General features: G+C 43.6%; 2 protein-coding genes across 4 annotated transcripts in view; one reads left to right on the top strand and one right to left on the bottom strand.

Moving 5' to 3' along the window:
* Window positions 1–22,828, top strand: part of LOC144390310 (dual specificity calcium/calmodulin-dependent 3',5'-cyclic nucleotide phosphodiesterase 1C-like) — a 442,515-nt gene that overhangs the window by 354,376 nt on the left and 65,311 nt on the right. The gene's annotated exons all lie outside the window — the stretch shown is intronic.
* LOC144390259 (protein NLRC3-like) overlaps window positions 1–22,828 on the bottom strand; it is a 67,086-nt gene that overhangs the window by 41,359 nt on the left and 2,899 nt on the right. The window contains exons 1-2 of one of the 3 annotated variants that reach the window (XM_078096721.1): window positions 3,303–3,788; window positions 2,814–2,927 (exon numbers count right to left, since the gene is read on the bottom strand). The exons of 1 other annotated variant lie outside the window; for it this stretch is intronic. In XM_078096721.1, the coding sequence (XP_077952847.1) occupies window positions 2,814–2,927; window positions 3,303–3,370 (182 nt within the window). In that variant the 5' untranslated portion in view covers window positions 3,371–3,788. Of the gene's footprint in view, window positions 1–105; window positions 329–2,813; window positions 2,928–3,302; window positions 3,789–22,828 lie in introns of those variants that run through there. One more of the 3 variants, XM_078096723.1, reaches the window with a different exon arrangement.

The raw sequence follows: 22,828 nt of genomic DNA, 5'->3' as shown, positions 1-22,828 counted from the left end.
CCATCAGGTCCATGTTGGACAGACGGACAATCCACTGGTCTACAAAGTGCAGCATGGAGATGATGGTGAACTGAGAGATGTTAAAGTAGTTGTTCATGTACACACCATGAAGATGGATTCCAGGTGTGTTTGATGCTGCTGGGCAGACGGACCGGTGGGAACCTCTGAGCTCTCCTGGTCCTCTCTGTGGAGGAACATGAACCATCAGCTCACATGGTGTTTGGACCATCGACACCAATACAACATTAGTTAAAGATATTGGCTTCTGTCATGATTGATCATGATGAAAACCAGATGCTGAAGACTGTCGATGATGACGGACAGTTTATTAGTTGAGTGACTGTTAGTCATCAGTTTCATCTGGTTTTAGTTCTTACTGTGGGTCATAAAAACAACGTCTGCAGACCTCTGCATCTGGTACAAAGTCCTATGGAACTACTACAAACCTCTTTTGTCCGTCCCCTGACCTCTAGAAGTCTCCTTAGATTTTCTGAAACTAGTCTTTGGACCTTTTCACAGAGTCTACTGACGATACTTTATCCAAACCTCTCCATGGAGTCCAGAGATCACGTCAGCTGGTCCACAGAGCACTGAGTTTATTCTAATCACATGTTCAGTCCCAGTCATCGGTCTCCAGAAACCTGCAGCTGTCTCCAGATGTGACCTCTGCTGATCCTGATGTGGAGGAACTAGCTCACATTGTGTTAACATCTGAGGATGTTTACGGTTAATGATTCACACTTAAACACACACAGACCAGTTAGATGATGGGTGTCTAACTCAAGGCCAGAGGGCCAAATCTGGTCTGCTGGGGGTCCAGTGCAGCCCGCTGGATGACTTTACTATTGTGAGAATTACAGAAAGACACAAATAGCTTTTCTATAAAAGTAGCTGCTATTCCTAATCAGTCCACTGGGGGTCGCACTCTGTGAGTGAGCGCATGTGTTAGACCAGGGGGACCACGGGCCACATTTATAAAAGCTTGCGTAGGATTTGCGCCAGAAGTGGCGTACGGATGAAACGTAGGACGTGCGTACGCACAGAAACATTCAGACTCATAAAACGTCCTACGCAGTTTTCCCTTAATAAATCACAATCACTTCTAAATGCAGACAGCTTTTGCGGCTTTATGTCAAGCCCATAGTTGCCCATATATAGTCTGTGGAACGCCCACAAATTAATATTCATCGATTGCGAAATCATGACAAACACTGAGAGGAAAACGAAGAAACGTATAACTTCACTCAGAGTGAAGTGGAAATGATCATTGGGAGGTGGGAAGGAGAAGTCTGATGCTCTTTGGAGGACACAGTGTGGACATCACTGATGCCAACAAGGCACCTGAGAGGCAAAAGGTTGCAAAGCAACGCTGAAGCCTCACAACCTCGGACCCAAATAAAGAAAAACTGGTCTGACATCAAAGTGGATGCAAAAAAGCGTTTAGCGCGCCATCGCCAAGGTGTGTCTCCACGGGGGGGAAAGGGACACCGGAGCTGTCCCCTCCTGATGAGAGACTGGTGGCAGTGATTGGGGATCGGGGACAGGGTCTGGGCCAACATCGGCGTCAGGGGGTCGAGGCACGTTTGGAAGCTGTGCCACATTATGTAGCACAGCACATGCAGCACGATGTTTCACACCTTTTCAGGAGTAAACAACAACCTCCCTCCAGTGCAGTCGAGGCAGCGCCATCTGCCCTTAAACAGGCCGATGGTGCGCTGCACTACAGCGCGAATCCTTCCATGTGCCACGTCTCCTAAGAGCGAAGATCAGCCATCAGCGTCATTACGCATTGTGACGGCATCGTGGCGTTTTATTACCGTCCATCTGATTGCATCTGACAAGCAACAGCTGTGTTTAGAGGATGAATTTAATAACATGCCGATATTATTGCAGAACATATTTCACTTTTCTTTTTGAAAATGTGTTAATTTGTATTTCTGTTTGTTTTACGCTGCAGATCGATCAAACGGGTGTTTGTGTTATTTATGAGAGGCAGTATTGGCATTTCTTTTACAACAGTCTAGTTTTACACACTTTCACACACGTTTGCGTGTTTCTTGTGTTTGCCGACGGTTCTCATTTCACCTGTTTTTGTGCGTACGCGTGGGTCCGAGCTTGCGTGAAGGACATTTTTCCGTCAAGTTTGCTTTTTATAAATACCAATTATTGCGTAGAGAGCGGCGTACGCCTTCTTTTGTGCGTACGCAACGTTTATAAATGAGGCCCCTGGTCCTTCACCAACGCAGTGCTGGTAGATCACCTAACATTGAAGAAAGAACCACGTCAGGTCACCACGCATGCATCAGTGCAAGTCATGGAGTGAGGTAAAGACCAAGAACGTCTGCAGTAACTTATTGTTGCTTGTTTCTTTACATGGATTCGTTTTGTCTCCCGGTCTGCAGCGCTGTTGTTCCCTTGGTTACCGCTGCTGCTCGTTGTCATTATTCGGGCGATCGCCACGACTTGGATTGAAGCGTTGATGACAAGTAGCTTGCGAGCTAATAAAGTGTGGGCTCCCCTGTGTTAGACCTTTTAGACCACAGCGTTCCTCCAGGCAGCAGCGCCCGCTTGGAAATGACGGCCCCCCGTCGACCGGACCATCGCCTAAGATTTTACTGGTCCGGCCCACTTGAGATCAAAGTGGACAGTATCTGACCCAAACCTAAGATGAGTTTGACACCCTGGAGTTAGATGAAGATAATGAGTTCTGTCATGATGGATCGTCATGGAAACAACACGTTAAACAATGAACAAACATTTATGTAATTCATGACTGAGGATCAGAACAGTTCTTCATCTGTTTAAGAACTTACTCTGGGTCATAATAACGGCGTCCATCTTTGAAGTCAATCCATCGACCAATAGACCAATCACTCTTCATGGACAAACATCTGGGTTCAGGAGACTTTCCTCTCTGCTGATGTGAACTGAAAGAAACACTGAGATTACATCATCACATCATCATCTAATCATGAAGCATCAGCTCACATGGTGTCCGTCCTCACAGAGACCAAAACAAGGTAAAGGTCCATGACGTGAGGTCTGTATGTGGACCACATGACTCCCTGTAGTGGTTCAGGTCTACTGGTCCTGCTGGTCCCACTGAGAATCAACAGCTCAGTCTTTCAGCTCACTGTTTTCTTCACCAGTCAGTTTGGTTTAGTCCCAACAGGTCTCACCAAGTCCTCCATGGAGCTCTCCCTCCCTCACTGGACACTTCTGAAGAGCCCTGGAGCAAGAAACCCAGAACCTCCACCAGAGAGTCTGGTAGAAACACCTCATCATCAGCCTGAGACCCTCACCTTGCATCAACAGAGGGACCAACGTCTTTGAAGGCTATAGGAGGCTCCATAGACTGGTTACTCTTCATGGACACACAGCTGGGTCCAGGTCCTGGTCTCTGATGGGTCCTGGTCACACATGTAGAAGCAGAGTCAGTGAGTCAGAGACGTTGGGACATGGAGACGAGTGGAGGACAGTTGGAGATGGTCCTCTCACCTCTGAGCTTTGGTCTGGCTGTCATGTTCCCCACACAGAGGGGCTTCAGAGGGAGGGACTCCGTCCTCTGGGTCCTCAGCCTGATTCATAGCAGAGTCCACACCTTCACACCTTCACACCAACCTGCTGGGAGAGCTCACACGTTATTATCTTCATCAGGACAAACACACAGAGCTCATTCACCTCAACACTAAAACTCTCATGGGACACTTTGTGTTGTTGTCTTGAGACGACGTGTCAAGAGACGTCATTTTAAATCCTCATCCTATAAATGTTGTGTTTCTTTTAAGCGCTTTCCTTTGGCAGGAGGCAGCGGTCCATCAGGACGTTATTTATGTTAAATCACCATATAGGCTACTAAAACTCAGCATGCAGAATGACAACATGAGATGTGTATCATATATCGCTACGTTTAGCCGCTAGCAAGACACCTCGTTAGCAATGTTAATAAGCTTGTTATAGCACGCTTGTACATTGATGCTAGTATTAAGGGCTCTCGCGATGGCTTCTTTTTAATGTTACTGTGAGCTACAGAGCTGACACTTTTTCACTAAACCTTGGAGTGAGATGTTGTCAGGGATGAAGCTGCAGCCGACAGCAGAAACATGAACATGCAAAACAACCTACAATCTCACTCATGTGGGCCTTTATGATCATGAGGTCAGAATGCACAATATCAGAATGCAATAGGCTACAAGCGACTAGATCTCCACTCTTTGCTGTCCTGCTCATAAATGGTGGAAGGAGGTCTCTGAAGACATCAGGACCACAGAGAGCCTTCACATCTTCAGACTAAAGACACACCTCTTCAGACTCTACCTCCACTAACACACTAACTGTAGCACTTACATTGGACTTATAATGGTTCTTATCTACAGCAAGTTGTAAAGTGGCTTATTTGATGACATTGCACTGGGTTTGTGTCCTTATGGTTGAAACGCTCTTATTGTAAGTGGCTTTGGATAAAAGCGTCAGCTAAATGACATGTAATGATTTAAACGATGAACATTAGCACCCATCTTCCAGCAGATGGAGCTGTGCTGTTTCTCCTCTTCATCTCCTTCAGAGTCCAGAAGTCAGTAAAACAGTCCAGTATCACATGACATGTGTCGTGGTCAAATATGTTAGAACATAATGATCACTTTTAGCATAAGATTGTCTATATTGAAGCTTGACGTGTGAAAAGCAGAATGACCCAACGTTTCCATTTGCAGCGGAGTCTAAAGAAAGGAGGGCGAGTCAACTTGCTCTCACACAAACGCTGGAACAAAGGAACTGTCTGTTACTTCATCTCAACCTTCATATCTCACTTCGCAATTTGTCATACTGGCCACTGGAGACGACCTTCATGTGTGTGTATAAAAGCTCAGCGCTGCTCGGAGACGCGTCTCCACAGAGCTCTGTAATACGTGCGCGTGTATTTGACCTCCTGCTAGCAAGAAATCAATTGACTTTTACAACTTTGATCATTCATCAAGACTTTGTTTTTATTAGATAACCATAGAAATAAATGATTCTCTTCTCCCGAACTAGTTACAATGAAATATTCCACAAGAGTGTTGCTCGGTGTACCGGTACTAGAAATACTAGCGACGTGTCGGTCGCCAACGAACCGGCTCTGAGAGCGACTCTTTGACGCGAACGACGGGAGCCGCTTTGTTTTTCTCTCTCTCTCAAGCCGCATTTGATTGGTCAATATGTGTGGGGGCGTGTCTCTCCCTCTCAAGCCACATTTGATTGGTCAATATGTGTGGGGGCGTGTCTCTCTCTCAAGTCGCATTTGATTGGCCAATATGTGTGGGGGCGTGTCTGCGCTGAGCACAGGGCGGAGGGGCGGGACTTACACACAGCAGCAGCGAACAGGAGGGAGGAGTCAAGAGAGAAACAGAGCGGTAAAAAAAAGTTAAGAAAGTGAGTGTCAACAGGAAACGCAGCAAAATCTGGACACATGTCAATGACATTGATCCATCTAATGCAGAATGTAGAGTCTGCAAGACTAAAATCTCTATCTTCTCCAAAACAGGGCAGATAATTTCAGAGAGAAGAAACAGGATCAGCCCCTCAAAGCGGAGCCACTTGGTCTCAATGTAAATCTTCCCTGAAGGACAAAACTCTGCATGCTGATTTTTTCTTTTTGTTTTACACATTTTAATTTATATTTTGTTGTGTGATTCTGTAAGCTTCTGTATGTTGTTTCACTTTAAATTTTTTAAGTATTAAAAAGTTTAAAATAATTAAAAGTTAGTTAAGTTCATTTTTAAATAGTTAAACGTTTGTTTTTGCACTAGTTTATTTTTTATCACTCTGTAGAGTGAATAAATAAAAGTGTATTTATATAAAAACATTTGACAGCGTTTTTTTTACATTAGTAATTCATATTGCGCATAATTTTACATTATTGTTGGTGATAAATTAATTTAAGCACCAAAAAAATCAGAAGAGCCATTTGGGAGCCGAAAGAGCCGGTTCTCTAAAAAGAGCCGTAATTCCCATCACTACCGGGTAAAAGAGGACGTCTGCTTTGTCCCTGACTTCTGGCCCTGATCTGCTTAGAGGGCGTGGCGTCACGTGAGGGGCGTGTCCTCAACTGTGTTGCTTTCAGGAAACGTCGGCACTGTGAGAACTATGAATCCACACTTTCTATCCACCATATTCACATTTCAACTTTGATAAACACGACCTTTTAAAACAAATGTGAGGAAAGAGAAGAACGTTTAATCTCACAGAACCAAAACACGTGATGGTGGGCTCGACATGTGGACGTAAAACCGGACCAGAACCAGTACCGGAAACCATTATTTAGGGTATATATCATGATAAAATACATCAACGCATTATCTTTTTTTTATTCGGCAGAGTCCTGACTACAATAAGCTGGAATCCACATTAAAATACTCCAAACACACCTTTAGCTGGTGGGGAAGAGTCACATATGACGTGCAGGTTTGTCCACAACCTTTGGACCGAGTGGGACATTTTGTCGGTGCTTGAAGCTCGCGGACGTTGGAGCCAAAGAACAGCAGCGAATCGGTGGATTATGAATCATTGAGTGAGACAAAGCCTGCAGAGTTACTGTGAAACACACAGCGAGCCAGCAAAGACACACACACACACACACACACACGTCTTACCTCTGCCGCTTCTCACGGGAATTATGGATTTAATCTGCTGTTTCTGCAGTGAGGAAAGTCCCCGAGCCGCTTCACCTCCTGCTTCAGGTGTGAGACGTGAAACCGGCCCTTTCTCATGACGCGCTTATGTGTGGACTTTTGTCCTCGTGGACTAATGGAACCATTTCTACCACACAAACAAGAACGGTCAAAGTCCAAATGATAAAGAGTGGAAGTTATGACTTGAGATATGCGCAGTAGTGATGGGAAGTTCGGATCATTTTACTGACTCGATTTTTTGAATCTCGTTCAGTAATAATGTGGTGGAAGATTTTGCACAGACAATCGTTAAGTAAGAATCAAAGGCTCTGAGTCAAGTATGTCTTTTCTCCGTTTATTTCCTTGCAAGGGAAAAAGGGTCACAACAGCTACGTGGTCAGTAGACTGTCAAGAACCTCCTTCTGCCCCCAACACATCGAGGCAGTTCTTATACCTAAGTTTAGATATCAGTGGCGTCAACAGAAACCTTTAACCATCTTGTTGAGTCTCTACAGCCAGGGTACTGGGAACATCTTATCCATGTGAGACACGTCAGTTCTTTGACCGTGTCCTTGCTCTCCCAACATGCTTAAACAAAGGTGGTCATAGACATAACAAACACTTTGTTCAGTCTCTACAGCTATGACGCTGGAAACATCTAATCCAAGAGGGAGACATCAGTTCTTATGTCAGGGCCTTTGTGATCTAACCACTTGCAACTAATAAACTGGTTATACAAATGAAGCATTTAAAAGGGTCACATATCATTTTCCCATTACATTCAACTCTTTTGATTACATGATAATCACAAACTATGCAATCAATTTAGAATGACTACTCTAAAAATGTACCATCTGATATTTACCTCATCAAATATCACAAACATGAACATCTGGACATCGCTCACAAAACTTTGCCTGCCACAGAACAAAAACTCCCTCAAAAAAACCTCCGAAATGGGAAAATAGGAAGAAATCTGTTAGGAGAAGAAGAAGACTGGAAACCTTCTCACAGGATTTGAGCGTTACACCCCAGATGTCATGTGTACAGTATTTAAATAAAAAAGAAATGAAAACATGTTTAAATCACAATACCGGAACTTGATTCCCTTTCACACCTTGCACCACTCTTTAGGTAGTGGACTACGGAATCACAAAAAGATGCTGAGATACAATGAAACTGAAGCAAACAATAATATGAATAAAACTGTCGTGGCACAAACAACTACTGTGTCTATGTGGAGGGGTCATGGCCGTGTTACAAAGTAACGCTTTACTGTAATTCCACTACTTTTAGCGGTAACGAGCATGTAACGAAGTATTTTTATAAATAAATTAACGGAGTTACAATTACTGAGATTGAAACGAGTTCAGTACTCGCGTTACTCTGTTTTGTGACGCGAAGCGGAGGGCCGGCGAATAGTAAGTAAACAGCTGCCTGTCAGCACTAAATAGTTGTGGCCACCAAACGTTGTGTGTCACAGAAAAGTCGCGTACGTGCACGTAAACCGCATCGCGTCGCTCATGATGAAAGAGCGCAGGATGCTGCATGTTGTGACTTTATGCTACATGTACAATCACTGTTATAGTCGTATCCTATACGTGGGTTATCTAAATCGATACAAATGCACGGAGACGAGGATGCAGTACAAGTTAGCCCGGTGAGCACAAGACGTAATTTCAACGTTGAAATATGGTTGAAATCGGGTTGAAATGAGGTCTGAACGTCTAAGACCTCATTTTAACGTCTTTTCAACCGGCTAAAAATGGGATGAAACATCAACGTGCCAGAAAACGTCAATTTGTTGATAAATGTGTCATGTTGTAACGTAAGATAGATAATATTAACGTTAAGATTTTCATAATAATTAATGAACTGGTCGGCGAAATTTGGTCTACGCGAAGACGTAATTTCAACGTATTTAATATTTTACTTAAAACGTCCTAAATATGAAACTACGGACTGCGTGCTGTTAATAAGATGCGTTTAAGACATAATAATGCGGGCGGGTTCAAACATTACTTGTAAACACGTGACTCCGCTAACATCTGTAACGCGCATGCGCGAGTTCTTAGACGCCTGCAGAGCTCCGAGCGGACGCAGCACGAGGCGAAGTTACGGCAGCAGAGCGACATGAACGGGCTGATAGAACCACGACTACCGGCTCCACTACTCTGTAAGTACGGGAGTGTTTGAATGAAGCTTTTTGTTAAGCTAGTTAGCGTTAGCGCAGGTAGTTGGCTAGTTAGCATGCTGGCTTGGAGCATGATGACCTGGACCAAAAGTAAACATCCCAGAATATTTTTTGTGTGTTTGGTGTTACTTGTGCGTTAAATTGTTGCTGTACCCATAAATATTATTGCATTTCACATTGAAATATGTTTTTAAAGCAATGGGGGCTAAATACAGATTGCAAGGGTGAAGGGCTGAACTCAACAAGTTGTGCTCTGTAAACAAGAGGCCAACACAATAATTTCTGTTGTAGGAATTGGATGTTCTGTACATCTTTAAATTGTTCATACTCTACACACCTACTGCCTTGCTGTTTTCCCCTCAGGTTTCTCCAGGTTGAAGGTTTTTTACATTTTGGGGTTTAGGATGTTGCATGTTTACAGATTGCAAAGCTGAACAAAATAAAATGATTTGAATTGAATAAACATGTTGACCAGAGAAATCTGCAATTGAGGGGTGTTCTCTGCACTCTGACTCCCTTTACACAAAGAATCCTCAAGTGAGGGTGAGGGAGATGCAGCTGATTTCAGGTATACTATCCCAACTCAAGTGACTCACAGCCACATCTTGTTACAGAATCTAAAAATGAAGTTCAAATAATTCAGAAAAATGGTCTACAAACACAGAATTGTTGTTGTTGAACACAGAAATGTTGTTTCTGCACTTTTAAATCCATAGTTCATTTCCCTGAAATATATATTTTACTTTTGTATTGTTTTTATTTAGGACAAAGTTTACCACCGATATTATAAATCACGTTGAAAACGGGTCTATACGTGAACGTCTTTTCAACGTCTACGTATAGACGTTGAAACAACTTTTTTGCAACGTCTTTTCAACGTCGGGCCATGGATGTCTTTTAAACGTTGTTTCAACGGATAAATTGCTCGCTGGAAACTGGAAAAGTTACATACTTGTACATACATAGTCACAGTTGTCATGTTAACAGCCCTTAACAAGGACAAACACATTATTTTATTAATTTGTATTATATATTATTAGTATTATACTAAAAATATATATATTAAAAATGTGTGTATAACACTATACATATAACAACACTTTTCCTAATTGAAAACAATACAAAAATAAAATATATATTTCAGGGAAATAAACTATGGAATTAAAAGTGCAGAAAAAACATGGACAGGTTAGTTAGCCAGTGTGCATCTCTTCTACAAGGCCACCAGACATCCAGGCGACCTGAAATCGGACTAAGTATCTCTTTCTTTAAACCAAGCTAGTCTGCTAAACGTGTTGTTGATTCTAGTGTCTTAATTTGATTGCTGATTTGCTTTAGTTTTTGTCGTCTCACTGCCAGTTCTCTTTGTTTGAAGTTATCTTTGTTGCTAGTTTGCTCAAGCTCTTTCAGTCTTTTAGTGCCAGTTTGTGTTCTAGATTCTACTATTAAGTTAACTGCCAGTGTGCCCTCCTAACTCTGCTAGGGTTTGACCTGATCTCTGTCTGTTTTGCCTTGTCTTCTGAAGCAAATAAGACTTGTATCCTTAAACTCTCATTTTGTCAAAACACCACATGGTGATTGTTCATTGATTAGGGTGTCAAGCTATTGGTGTTTTGCATTTTGAGGAGTTTCAGCCGACTTCCACTAACGAGGGAGTATTTAGCTAGAAATCGTGGGAAGCGTTAGCTTCAATGTTTGCATATCCTCGCAGCACGAAGACGAGCGGAACAAAGACAAGGGAGTCTTTCGTGGAGTCAAGACGAGCAGAACAAAGACAAGGCAGTCTTTCGTGGAGTCAAGACGAGCGGAACAAAGACAAGGGAGTCTTTCATGGAGTCAAGACGAGCGGAACAAAGACAAGGGAGTCTTTCGTGGAGTCAAGACGAGCGGAACAAAGACAAGGGAGTCTTTCGTGGAGTCTTCGGGGCGGCTGAATGCGGCGCCTTCTTCTGCTATTTTTAATAATGTGTTTGACCCCTTTACTCGTGCCTGTTCGAATCTCTTCCCGTAGATACTACAGGCCCCGGACTAGATCTGCTCTCTATCGTAACCTCTCGTCTCTCACCGATCCCACCCGCTCCACACATGTCCAGCACCTCGTCACAGGAGGTCTCTGGAACTGCCAGTCAGCGACTCGCAAGGCTAACTTCATCTCGGCTTCGCTATCCAGCAGTCATTCGACTTCCTCGCTCTCACCGAGACCTGGATCACACCTGAGAACACATCTACCCCAGCCGCTCTCTCCTCCGCCTTCTCCTTCAGCCACACTCCCAGGCCCACTGGTAGGGGTGGTGGCACAGGTCTACTTATTTCACCCAAATGGAGCTTTTCTCTCTACCCTCTTCCACCATCCACCCCATTGTCCTTTGAATTCCATGCTGTAACAGTCACTCACCCGGTACAATTAACCATCATTGTCCTCTACCGTCCGCCAGGCTCCTTAGGTCATTTCTTGGAAGAACTGGACATTCTCCTGTCTAATTTCCCCGGAAATGGACCTCCGCTCATCCTCCTGGGTGACTTCAACATCCAGACAGAGAAGTCATCTGACCTCTTACACCTACTTTCTTCCTTCGCTCTGTCACTCAGTCCCTCTCCTCCTACTCACAAAGCCGGCAATCACCTTGACTACATCTTCACTAGAAACTGCTCTACCACTAACCTCTCTGTAACTCCACTTCATGTGTCTGATCACTTCTTCATCTCTTACTCCCTTCCACTCTCTATTGCTAACAAACCTCCCTCATTGACTAACTATACCGGCTCGTCGCAATATTCGCTCCCTCTCTCCCTCCTCGCTGGCATCCTCTGTTCTATCCTTCTGGACCTCTCTGCTGCATTTGACACGGTCAACCACCAGATTCAGATTCCTCCCTTCAGGAACTTGGTGTCACAGGCTCTGCTCTCTTCCTTCTCTCGTCCTACCTCGACGGCCGCACCTACCGGGTAACCTGGCGAGGATCTGTGTCGGAACCTTGTTCTCTTACTACTGGAGTTCCTCAGGGTTCCGTGCTGGGTCCCCTCCTGTTTTTGCTTTACACCAACTCTCTTGGTGCTGTCATTCGCTCGCATGGCTTCTCTTACCACAGCTATGCCGATGACACCCAACTAATTCTCTCCTTCCCTCACTCGGACACCCAGGTAGCGGCTCGGATCTCTGCCTGTCTAACTGACATCTCTCAGTGGATGTCCGCCCACCATCTGAAAATCAACCCCGACAAGACTCAACTACTTCTCTTTCCCGGAAAAGATTCGCTTACCCAGGACCTGACAGTCAACTTTGGGAACTCCGTACTAACGCCCACTTTGACCGCTAAGAACCTCGGCGTCACACTCGACAGCCAACTCTCCCTGACTCCCAACATCACTGCGACAACGCGATCCTGTGGATACACGCTCTACAACATCAGGAGAATACGTCCCCTTCTCACTCAGAAGGCAGCGCAGGTACTGATTCAGGCTCTTGTCATCTCTCGCCTGGACTACTGCAACTCCCTCCTGGCAGGTCTCCCTGCCACCGCCATTCGACCTCTGCAGCTCATTCAGAATGCAGCAGCTCGACTGGTCTTCAACCTTCCGAAATTCTCCCACACTACTTCACTCCTCCGCTCTCTTCACTGGCTACCGGTGGCCGCCCGCATCCAGTTCAAAACATTGGTGCTCACGTACCATGCTGTGAATGGATCGGGTCCAGCTTACATCCAGGACATGGTCAAACCCTACATCCCAACCCGCACTCTCCGCTCTGCATCTGCAAAACTACTCGTCCCTCCCTCACTGAGAGCAAAACACTCGACTAGATCTGGACTCTTCGCTGTCCTTGCGCCGAAATGGTGGAACGAGCTCTCTGAAGACATCAGGACCACAGAGAGCCTTCACATCTTCCGCCGCAAACTAAAGACACACCTCTTCAGACTCTACCTCGACTAAAGACTAACAAATTGTAGCACTTAAATCGTACTTGTAACGTCACTCATCTATAGCAAATTGTAAATTGGCTTATTTGAGGAAATTGCACTTTCTTGTTTCTTGTTCTCCTGAGTTTGTACCCTATGGTTGAATGCACTTATTGTACGTCGCTTTGGATAAAAGCGTCAGCTAAATGACATATAATGTAATGTAATGTAATAATCCGATGTGCCACATGATCAGAAGCTCAGAACTGAATTTCTTTCACTGCGATCAGCAGTTTAAATACAAAGATCAGAAATCCATTGGACCAGCAGAATGATAATATATATATATTTGTATATTTGGCTATTTGTTATTTAGTGTTACTTTCGACCAAATTTGAAACGCCGACAGTCCCCATGTGCATGGCTAGCTATGCCGCGTTAGCGTTAGCTAACGTTAAGTTGTCTCCTTTTGCAACCTGCCAGATAACCTGCCGATGTGAACGGTGAGTTATTGTTAATGACGAGGTAATGTGTTAGCAATATATTCCATGGTGTTCACGACTAGCTAACGTTTACTAAGAAATAAATGCTAATGCTGTTAGCATACTCTTTGTAGAGTCCAATTAGCGTGCTGCCGCTTAGCTAAACTGCTGAATTTGAATGAAAATAAATGACTAAGCACGCGTTTCAATATTTCACTGTGTTGTCTTCATACAGGATCAATAAACACCAACATGAGAAATGATGCACTGAAGCATCTGTTGAATCAGCTTCTCATTTATCTGGATCTTCTGAGTCAAGTTCTTTATCCTCTACCAACCCCTCCTCAGACTCTTCTTCCTCTCCAAGCTCCTCAAGCTCGAAGAATGGAAAGAAGAAGATGAAGAAGTCAAAGAAGAAGAAGAAGGGAAAGAAAGTAACAAGGGAGAGAGGAAGCAAAAAGATCAGATGGAGCCGTGTTTCAAGGGGTAATTTATGTAAATGAAAACTCAGATTCAGAAGATAGTTACTGGCTTCACCATCAGCACGTGGTCCAGATGAGGCCTACAAGAAGAAGCATACAATTGCCTTGAATGCACCAATTGTCACGGTGTGGTTCACGTTGTAGGATATTAGAAACAAATATACGATCCGGTTCATAAAATTAATAAAAATGCATATAGTGTACACCAGAATACAGCCATGATTCTGAAAGTAATGACAATATTGTAAAACCACTGTAATTCTGCAACTGTAATAGAATAATACCAATGCAGTTATGATTGTATTTAATGTAATGTAATCAACTGGAATGCATACATGTAATACTTGCACAACCACTGATATTGACTAAGGATCATTCGAAATCCGAGTTACATTGAACTCACCAGAAGACTCCCAGAGGTGTGGACACTGACTTTCACACCTTTAAGCATTGTTATAAATACCTGTAGGAACCATTGTTCTGGAGTTCGCTGGTGGAGGCGACAGACGGGCACTAGGGATGGTCAAAGGACTGACCTGGGGCCTGTTGGTTGCTGAGACCAGCGGCTCCTCAGCTGAGATGTTCTTTTTACTACAACGCCATCTAATTTATTAAATACATTTGATTTAACCTTTTGATCAGCGATGACCTCTGTCCGTCCGGCGATTCTTCATTTTTCAACACAACAACGTCCTGTCTTATTTTTTAGTTTTCTGCCACTCGTGTCCCCGGGTAACTTCACTTCCTGCCTTGTCCTGTCATCCCCTGTGATTGTCTGATCGTTTCCACCTGTGTCCAATCACCTGCACCTCCTTAGTGTATTTAAGCCGTGTGTCACTTGTCGCGTCATTGTCGAACGTCCTGGATGTGTCTAGTTCGTGCCTGCTTTTTTGCCCTGGTTCGTGTGTGTTTTTGCCCCTTGGCCTTTTACTTTTGGTATTTTTGACTATTAAAGTCTTCTTTTGTTACTCGAACTCTGCATTTGAGTCCTGCCTTCCCACGCATCCCAGACACCAATTGCAGAGCTTTCCATTGCTGCCCCTGAAAAGTTTGCGAAGTTTAAGGATCAGCATACAACAAAGCACAAGCTCTGTAGGATTTCACTGGGAAATGTCGAGATGCCATGCGTGACTGTCCAGATATTGGTGACACAGTTCGGGCACTGAAGGAATCAGGGAAACTGTATCAACCTTGACCACATTAGATGTGGAGGTTGTGAAAATCATTAACCAGTAATTAACACGTAATGAAATATTTATTAGCCTTAATAAGGCTTGTTCTCGCTTTAGATCCGGTAGCAGTAAAAAGAATAGTTAACTGTTAACAAGTGCATAGTTAACTTATAATAGATGAGCAATAAAGTATATTTTATATTCAATAAGCAAACAAAAAAAGATTAATAAAGGCATGGCAAAGAAGCTTATAAATGTATTATAGCCTGATATTAATTGTATTACAATACATTATTAACACTTATATAGGCTTATAAATGTTAATAAGCATCTTGTAAGGACTTAAAAGGGCCTTATAACCTATTAATTATTGGTTATTACAAGGACCTTACCGATTTCTTTATTTATGTGGACTTTTCTTTATTTAAATAAATTTTTTGGATTTGTTTAGAACAGATTTTTCTTGTTTTCTCTTTCGTTTTAATTTTTTTGGTCAGTAAATTTAATGTATATTTACATGTTTTTGTGTATGTTTTATTTTTTAGTTGGATTAAAGTATAATCCACCTTTACCTGTTTGGTTTAAATCACCATGTGAGGTTCATGTGCAGCATTCTGACTGAGATGTTGCTTCATATTTATTTCATGACAAACTGAACGATTGTTGTGAGTCTATTTTATTTGATGTTGCGATGAAGAATTCACTGACACATTCAGATTCCTGTGGATTTGAAGCTTGGGAGAACTTCCTTAAATAGACGCTGTGAGGTCAAAGTTCGTCACGTTTGGTTAAAGGTTGAGAGAGAAAAGAGGGAGAGTCGTGTGAAAGCACTTGTTCCTGTTTGTGTTCAGTACGACATCAACATGTTATTATCACAAAGAAATGAACATGAACGTCTCTGTTGGTGTTATTTGGTCTTTATTATATTCACACTGTGATACGTGTTGGGAATATGAATCATGTTTACTGGTTTAATCCCATCGCTGACGTCCCCCTGCTGGCCAGGACCAGTCACTGCACCACATGTTGTTTCCAATAAAAGTCATTTATTCACATTACAAACATACAATTATATTCCTGTGAAGCCAAAGTAACACATGGAGGCACTAAACGTTGTACTATTATATACTAACGGTAATAAAAACACAAGTACCTGATATTATCTGTCATTAAACCTTCTTCAGAGGTTTGCTGAAGCTTTCAAAAGCTTTTTGTTCACAACAAACCTGATTACGTGGAATTAGATTTCACACCAACAATCCTTGAAAAAGCAACGCCTTGATTTTATTAGCATGAATGCTAATGAAGCACACACACAGATAAGGACAATTTATCCTCAGAGACATTGATCTCATATGGGGGGACAGATGAAAGAGCGTCTTATAAAATGTCTTCTTAAACACATAAAGATGAAGATTAAAGCCTAATTAGGAGCCAATATCTAAATGATCATCTATTGATTGAAGGAGCACAGCAGCATTAAGCTGAGCTCTTTCACACTTCCATCTGAGTCCCAGAGAGCTGTGGACCCCCCAGAGTCCAGACCAGCTCAGGTACCCCTCACCTGCTCCACCTGCATCTACACCCACATGAACCACCATCAGCTGTAAAGACTGAACTATGTGGTGAGCAGAGAGGAAGGTTCTCCACCAGGAGGTGTCTCTCCCTCATGAAGAGGACACAGAGACACTGAGGAACCAGGCCAGAAACTGAACCCAGGATAAAGAGGTTCAGTGAATGTGGTGCTGAAGGTGTGGAGGTGGATCAGTGTGTCAGAGGAGACTCTGTAGAAGGACAGAGAGCCAGCAGGACAGTCCACATACACTGCTACTCTACCAGAGGAGGAGGAGGAGGAGGAGATGAATGTTTTTGTCTTATTGTGACGGACAGAGTAACCTCCATCAGAGCACAACAGACTCCAGGACTGATCATTGCATCCAAACACACAGTCTTCACTGTCTCCTTTCCTCCTGATTCCTCTGTAACTCACTGATACATGAACTTCTCCTCTCCACTCGACCTCCCAGTAACAGCGACCAGTCAGACCAGTTCTACACAGCAGCTGAGGCCAGAAGTCAAATCTGTCTGGATGATCAGGATATGACTGATCCTCCATCACAAGTGTCACCTTCCTGTTGTTGTCAGACAGTTTGACGTGTTTGTTTACTGTGTTTGTGTTGATTGTGAGTTGACAGGAATCTGATGAGAGAACAAGACACAATAGAGCTGCAGTTATTAATCATGTGTTCATCTACTGACACGTTGATGATGACATCACAGAGGTGAATGAGTGATGTCACAGTGTGAAGATGGTTGAATCTTCATGAATCAAAGCACACTTACACTTCCTCAGACCTGGTCTCAACCATCGGACTCCATCAGGCTCCACCCTGAAAGGAGGAGGGGGGTCAGAGCAGCATGGAGACATGGACATTACATCACTCTCACACACAGCTTTGTCCTTCATGTCCACATGGAGCACCTCTTCTTCTTCTACCACTACTTACAGACGACCACAGACTGTCAGTCAGGCGTCACACAGCGACGAGGTGCTGGAATATATTCATGAAGAAGATGAATGGATAACAAATAAGAAATGGACCTGTCACTGTACTTTCACCAGATGTGAATTCAAACGGGAGAAATGACGTCATGCTACAGATCAAGCTTCATGGGACGTGTGCAAAGGAACATTCACATTAAACTGTTTCATAAAGATAAAGCAGATACAGACCATTCAGTATTCACACAATGTGCATGTTTCCATGTTGTCCCCATTTGTGGACAATGTCTCTCCCTGTGGTTCGCTGGAGTCCCAAAACTTTACAAATGGCTTTGTCACCTTTTCCACACTGATGGATCTCAATGACTTTGTTCCTCATTTGTTCCTGAATGTCTTTGGATCGCAGCCTGATGTCTCGCTTGTGAGGATCTTGTGGTCTACTTCACTTTGTCAGGCAGCTCCTATTTAAGTGATTTCTAGATTGAGAACGGCAGTGGCTGGAGAAATGGAACTGGGCTTTCCAAAGATGTGATGAACCTCACTTCATTTATGTTTCCAGCACTTTTTCACACAAGGCCATTTAGGTTTGGATTCTTTTCTCCCCTTAATGATAAAAACTGCATTTTGTGTTTACTTGCGTTATCTGTGTCTAATATTTACATTTGTTTGATAATCTGAAACATGTAAGTGTGACATGCAGGCATGAAAACGGGTCAAGGGTGAAAAATTTGAGAAGGATATTTCCCCTCTAGGGGTTTTCAGCTGGTTTTGTCCCAGGGACCACCATTCTGAATAGAAAGTCACTGCGGCCTGTAACCGTCCCCCCACATATTACGCCTGTAGCACTTGTCAGTGGAATCTCTTTGATATTTTTCTCGATATTCAGTGACTGAATCTTTTCAGCTGGACGCATCGGTCTTAATGTGCCGGTAATGATGGTAAATCAGGGGGGCACCCCTGTTATAATGATGGAAACACTTAACTGGCTTCGGTCGCTTTTTAAAACATCGGCCAAATAACCCGTTTTTCAGACTCTATGAGCAAATACAGAATCCCTTAGCCCGTTTTTTGTCTCTCAGTGCAAAGCACCAAAAGCAGGTGAAGCTGAACTCCTTTAAAACACCAAACGTTCCTCCAGTGATGATCCATCAAGACGCTTTGAACAGATTGTTTCTGACTGTTTGTCTCTTAATAATAATGTCTGGACTAAAGGACAAACCCACACTGGAGGCAGAGGACCAGCATCTAAATATCCAAGTGTTATTTGAGTTGTTAAGAGCCCACAAACCTGCAGCGTGACCACGTTGACTCATATCAACCCACCATGATGCCGTCAATGTGTCAGGAGACACTGTCCTCTCTTATAACGTTGGAGACAAGACAAAGCTCCAGAGAAACAAGCCTTTCATCACCTTCCTCCCTGTTTAGGCTCATCCTGGCTACTGTTCCTCACTACTTCTGTCAGTGTTGATGGTCTCATGTGGGACACAAACACTTTGATGAGTCTATGGTAGTTTGAGGTCAGCTTGGTGTGTCAGGGTCTTATTAACCAGGCTGACAGTGGGACAGAGAAAAGGTTTCCAGCTTTACCTCTTCTACCAGACTGATGGTCTGTGGCTGCAGCCTCTTCATACCTGAGAGTCTCCAGTCTCCAGTGAGGATCCTCCAGTCCAGCAGACAGCAGCTTTACTCCTGAGTCTCCTGGATGATTGTAGCTCAGGTCCAGCTCTCTCAGATTGGAGGGGTTGGAGCTCAGAGCTGAGGCCAGAGAAGCACAGCCTTCCTCTGTGATCAGACAGCCTGACAGCCTGCAGACACACAGAATTAGACACATGTCACATGATCTGAGGGAGCTGTGAGGGCTGGAAGGTCACTGCACTACTGAGACGCTATCAGGTACAGAGGGGTCACATTAACATGGTTACTGACTGGTTTCCAGTCACAACTAAACACCCACTAATGTACATCAACAATCTGATAACATTACTACTAACTCTATAATGTCAAATACTTCAATTGGAACATTATATTGAAAATAAACACATTTTATGTAAATAGTTGAAAAATACATATTTGATTTAAACCATGCAAGCAGAAAGAAATCCAAGTTTCAGTCTCTTTTACAACTCTGCTTTTCCCATTTTCCTCAATGAACCATATTAAAATAACATCACACAGCATGAATAAGAGGATTAATAGGACGACCCTGTCATGATATATCGTGAGCAAACATTGTGCTTTACTTCCCTCCGTATCAAATGTGTTGGCTCCACAAGGATCCGATGATGTGATGGAAACATAAACAGATTTTCAACACACTTTTCTACATTAGACACAGAAATTTTAGATGATGTCACTTAATTGCCTTTTTAGACACTGCCTTAAAAAACGCCACAAATGTGAACACACTGATCAAACTCGGGCGACATTGAGAGGCTGGACAGAGAGTTCAGCTCAACCTCAGCCGATTTACTGTTCAACATCAGTAATACGGACATTTCGCCAAGAGCACAGGTGAGAATCACTTTTCTCTACTGTCTACAGTACAGTAAAATGCAGCTTATAGGCACTACATCAGTATTGTTTGTACCCATTCACTGCAGTCCATGATTGAAACAATGCCTAGAAGTCTGGCCTGTGACATTTTACATTTTGATTGTTTGACACAGGACTGAGGCCTGACAACGTCATGGAGGAAGGGGCCGAATATTCTCAGACGAACAAGAGACAGAGATCATAAACATGGTTTTAGCCAATAATGACAAACATCCACAATGACCAAGCGCTTTTCAGTAAGGTCAACCAGGTCTCCATATCAACACTGAATCCTTAAGAAACATCATGTACGGATGAAACCATTGTACAAAGTGCCATTTGAAAGAAATTCGGAGAGCATGAAAAACCTGCGTGGTTAATATGTTGAGGTAAGTACAGAAATGTACACTTTTGGTGGGTTTTTCACCGGGTGCGTTCAATGTGGATGCAGTACAGTTACAGATGTTTTTTGTTCAAACTAACTACTACAGTGTGGTAGTACAAAGTGTGGGCCGCGAAGGTACTGCAGGTGGACCGCGATAGGTCATTTACAATAAATAAATAAAGTTTTTAATTTTCAATTTTGAAAAGTTTGAAATTAATATAAAAATATTCATGATGCGGCACATTAGTTATGTGAAACATTAGTTGATGAAGCACAAACAATTTAAATGGACAGATTAATAAAACAATAAGGCTCTCGCTCGAAACGGCTGCTCTTGTCCGCCTGTCGTTGTTGAACAAACGAGGCGCCCTCTTGTGGTATTAAAGTAAATATACCACATTTTCCGCACTCCAAGGCGCACTTAAAACGCTTTAATTTCCTCACAAAACGACAGTGCCTTATAATCCGGAGCATTATATGTGAATCAATTGGTTAACCGGTTGACTGGTTGTACGCACCTCGCAGCATCGATTGGACCCTGAAAGCACCGTCTCCACCCCCCCACATCCCCCATCCACCCGCCCCGACACCAAACGTTTGACTGCTACGGCGGCAAATCACCTGCCGGTCTGCGAGCTGGACGCATCGGTCTTAATGTGCCGGTAATGATGGTAAATGATGCTTGTAGCTGGTTGTCATCTACGCTCCACTACGGTTACATAAAGGTGGCGTTTGTGTTTTCACAACGTTTTATCTCATAATTTAGACTTTCTATCCCCTTTCTTCAGTGCGGAAATGGGCTTCTATAGTTGTGTGAATGCATCACTCCAGCCAATCCAAAGATGGGGTTTGTAACCAATCAAGTCTAGAGACCATGGTGACTGGCTCCGCCCCCTTACTGTCAAAAAGAACAACACCGAGCGCGTAGAAAAATCCTTCAAGCGCGAGCAGAGACTCTCCTCGCGAGTAACGAGTAAGTTCACGTTTCGCAAGCGAGCAAATATCTTGCACGAGACAGACTTTTGCTGGCGGAAACGGGCTTTTGTCTGCGGATGTTTGATTTTCACGCGCGCATCAACCTGATTTGCACTCTTGAATTTTGTGTCAGTCAGTGATTTGCCGCCATAAACTGCAGTATCTTATGCGCCTTATTGTGCGGAAAACACGGCACATGAGCTACGGAGAAAATGGTATACAAAACATACATTGTCGGTTAATACATTTTAATTGGTTAAAAAGGTCATTTAATCATTATGTTTTGATCAGAGTTGTAATTAAACGACCTGACGACCTGCTTAAATTTCCATCTCTTCTCTCTTTTTCTACTTCTATCTCAAGTTCAAGTTCTTTCTACCAATCCAGAATCGAATCTTCATTTTCTAACCCCAAAAAACTTGATCTTTTTTCGACCACCTCGAACCCCCTAGTCCTCCTCCCCCCTCCACCCTTCTTTTTCAAAATAGCTGACATACGCTCCTCTTTCTCAAACCCACCTCCTACTTCTTGCATCCCACTGGCTTCACCTCTATCACCCTCACTTTCCTCTTTCACCCCCCTGTCTCCTAACCAAATTCTTACCCTAGTAACCTCTGCCCGTCCGACCACCTGCCCTCTTGACCCCATTCCATCACATCTTCTACAATCTATCGCACCTGACCTTCTGCCTTTCCTCACCTGTCTCATCAACAACGCTCTGATATCTGTCGGTTTTCCGAATTCTCTAAAGGAGGCAAGAGTTAACCCTCTCATGAAGAAAAATACCCTCAACCCTTCTGAAGAACACAACTACAGACCGGTCTCTCTCCTTCGTGGCTTCCACTACCACAGCTATGCCGATGACACACAACTAATTTTCTCCTTCCCTCACTCGGATCTCTGCCTGTCTGACGGACATCTCTCAGTGGATCCGCCCACCATCTGAAAATCAACCCGACAAGACTGAACTACTTCTCTTTCTGGTAAAAAGATTCTCCGAACCAGGACCTGACGGTCAACTTTGGCAACTCCGTGTTAACGGCCACTTTAACTGCTAGGAACCTCGGCGTCACACTCGACAGCCAACTCTCCCTGACTCCCAACATCACTGCGACAAAACGATCCTGTAGATACACGCTCTACAACATCAGGAGAATACGTTCTCTTCTCCCTCAGAAGGCTGCCCAGGTACTTATTAAGGCTCTTGTCAACTCACGCCTGGACTACTGCAACTCCCTTCTGGCAGGTCTCCCTGCTACCGCCATTCGACCTCTGCAGCTCATCCAGAATGTAGCAGCTCCACTGGTCTTTAACCTTCCTTAGTTATCCCACAATCCTCCACTCCTCCGCTCTCTTCACTGGCTACCGGTGGCTCATCCAGTTCTAAACACTGGTGCTCACGTACCATACTGTGAATGGATGGGGTCCAGCTCACAACCCGGACATGGTGAAACCCTACATCTCGACCCGCACTCTCTGCTCGGTATCTGCAAAACTGCTCATCCCTCACTCACTTAGAGCAAAACACTCGACTAGATCTCCACTCTTTGCTGTCCT

This window comes from Gasterosteus aculeatus, chromosome 21 (genome assembly GCF_964276395.1).
Source record: "Gasterosteus aculeatus chromosome 21, fGasAcu3.hap1.1, whole genome shotgun sequence".
Taxonomy (NCBI): domain Eukaryota; kingdom Metazoa; phylum Chordata; class Actinopteri; order Perciformes; family Gasterosteidae; genus Gasterosteus; species Gasterosteus aculeatus.
The sequence above is the reverse complement of the archived record's forward strand: the minus strand, read 5'-3'. Positions and strand labels throughout refer to the sequence as shown.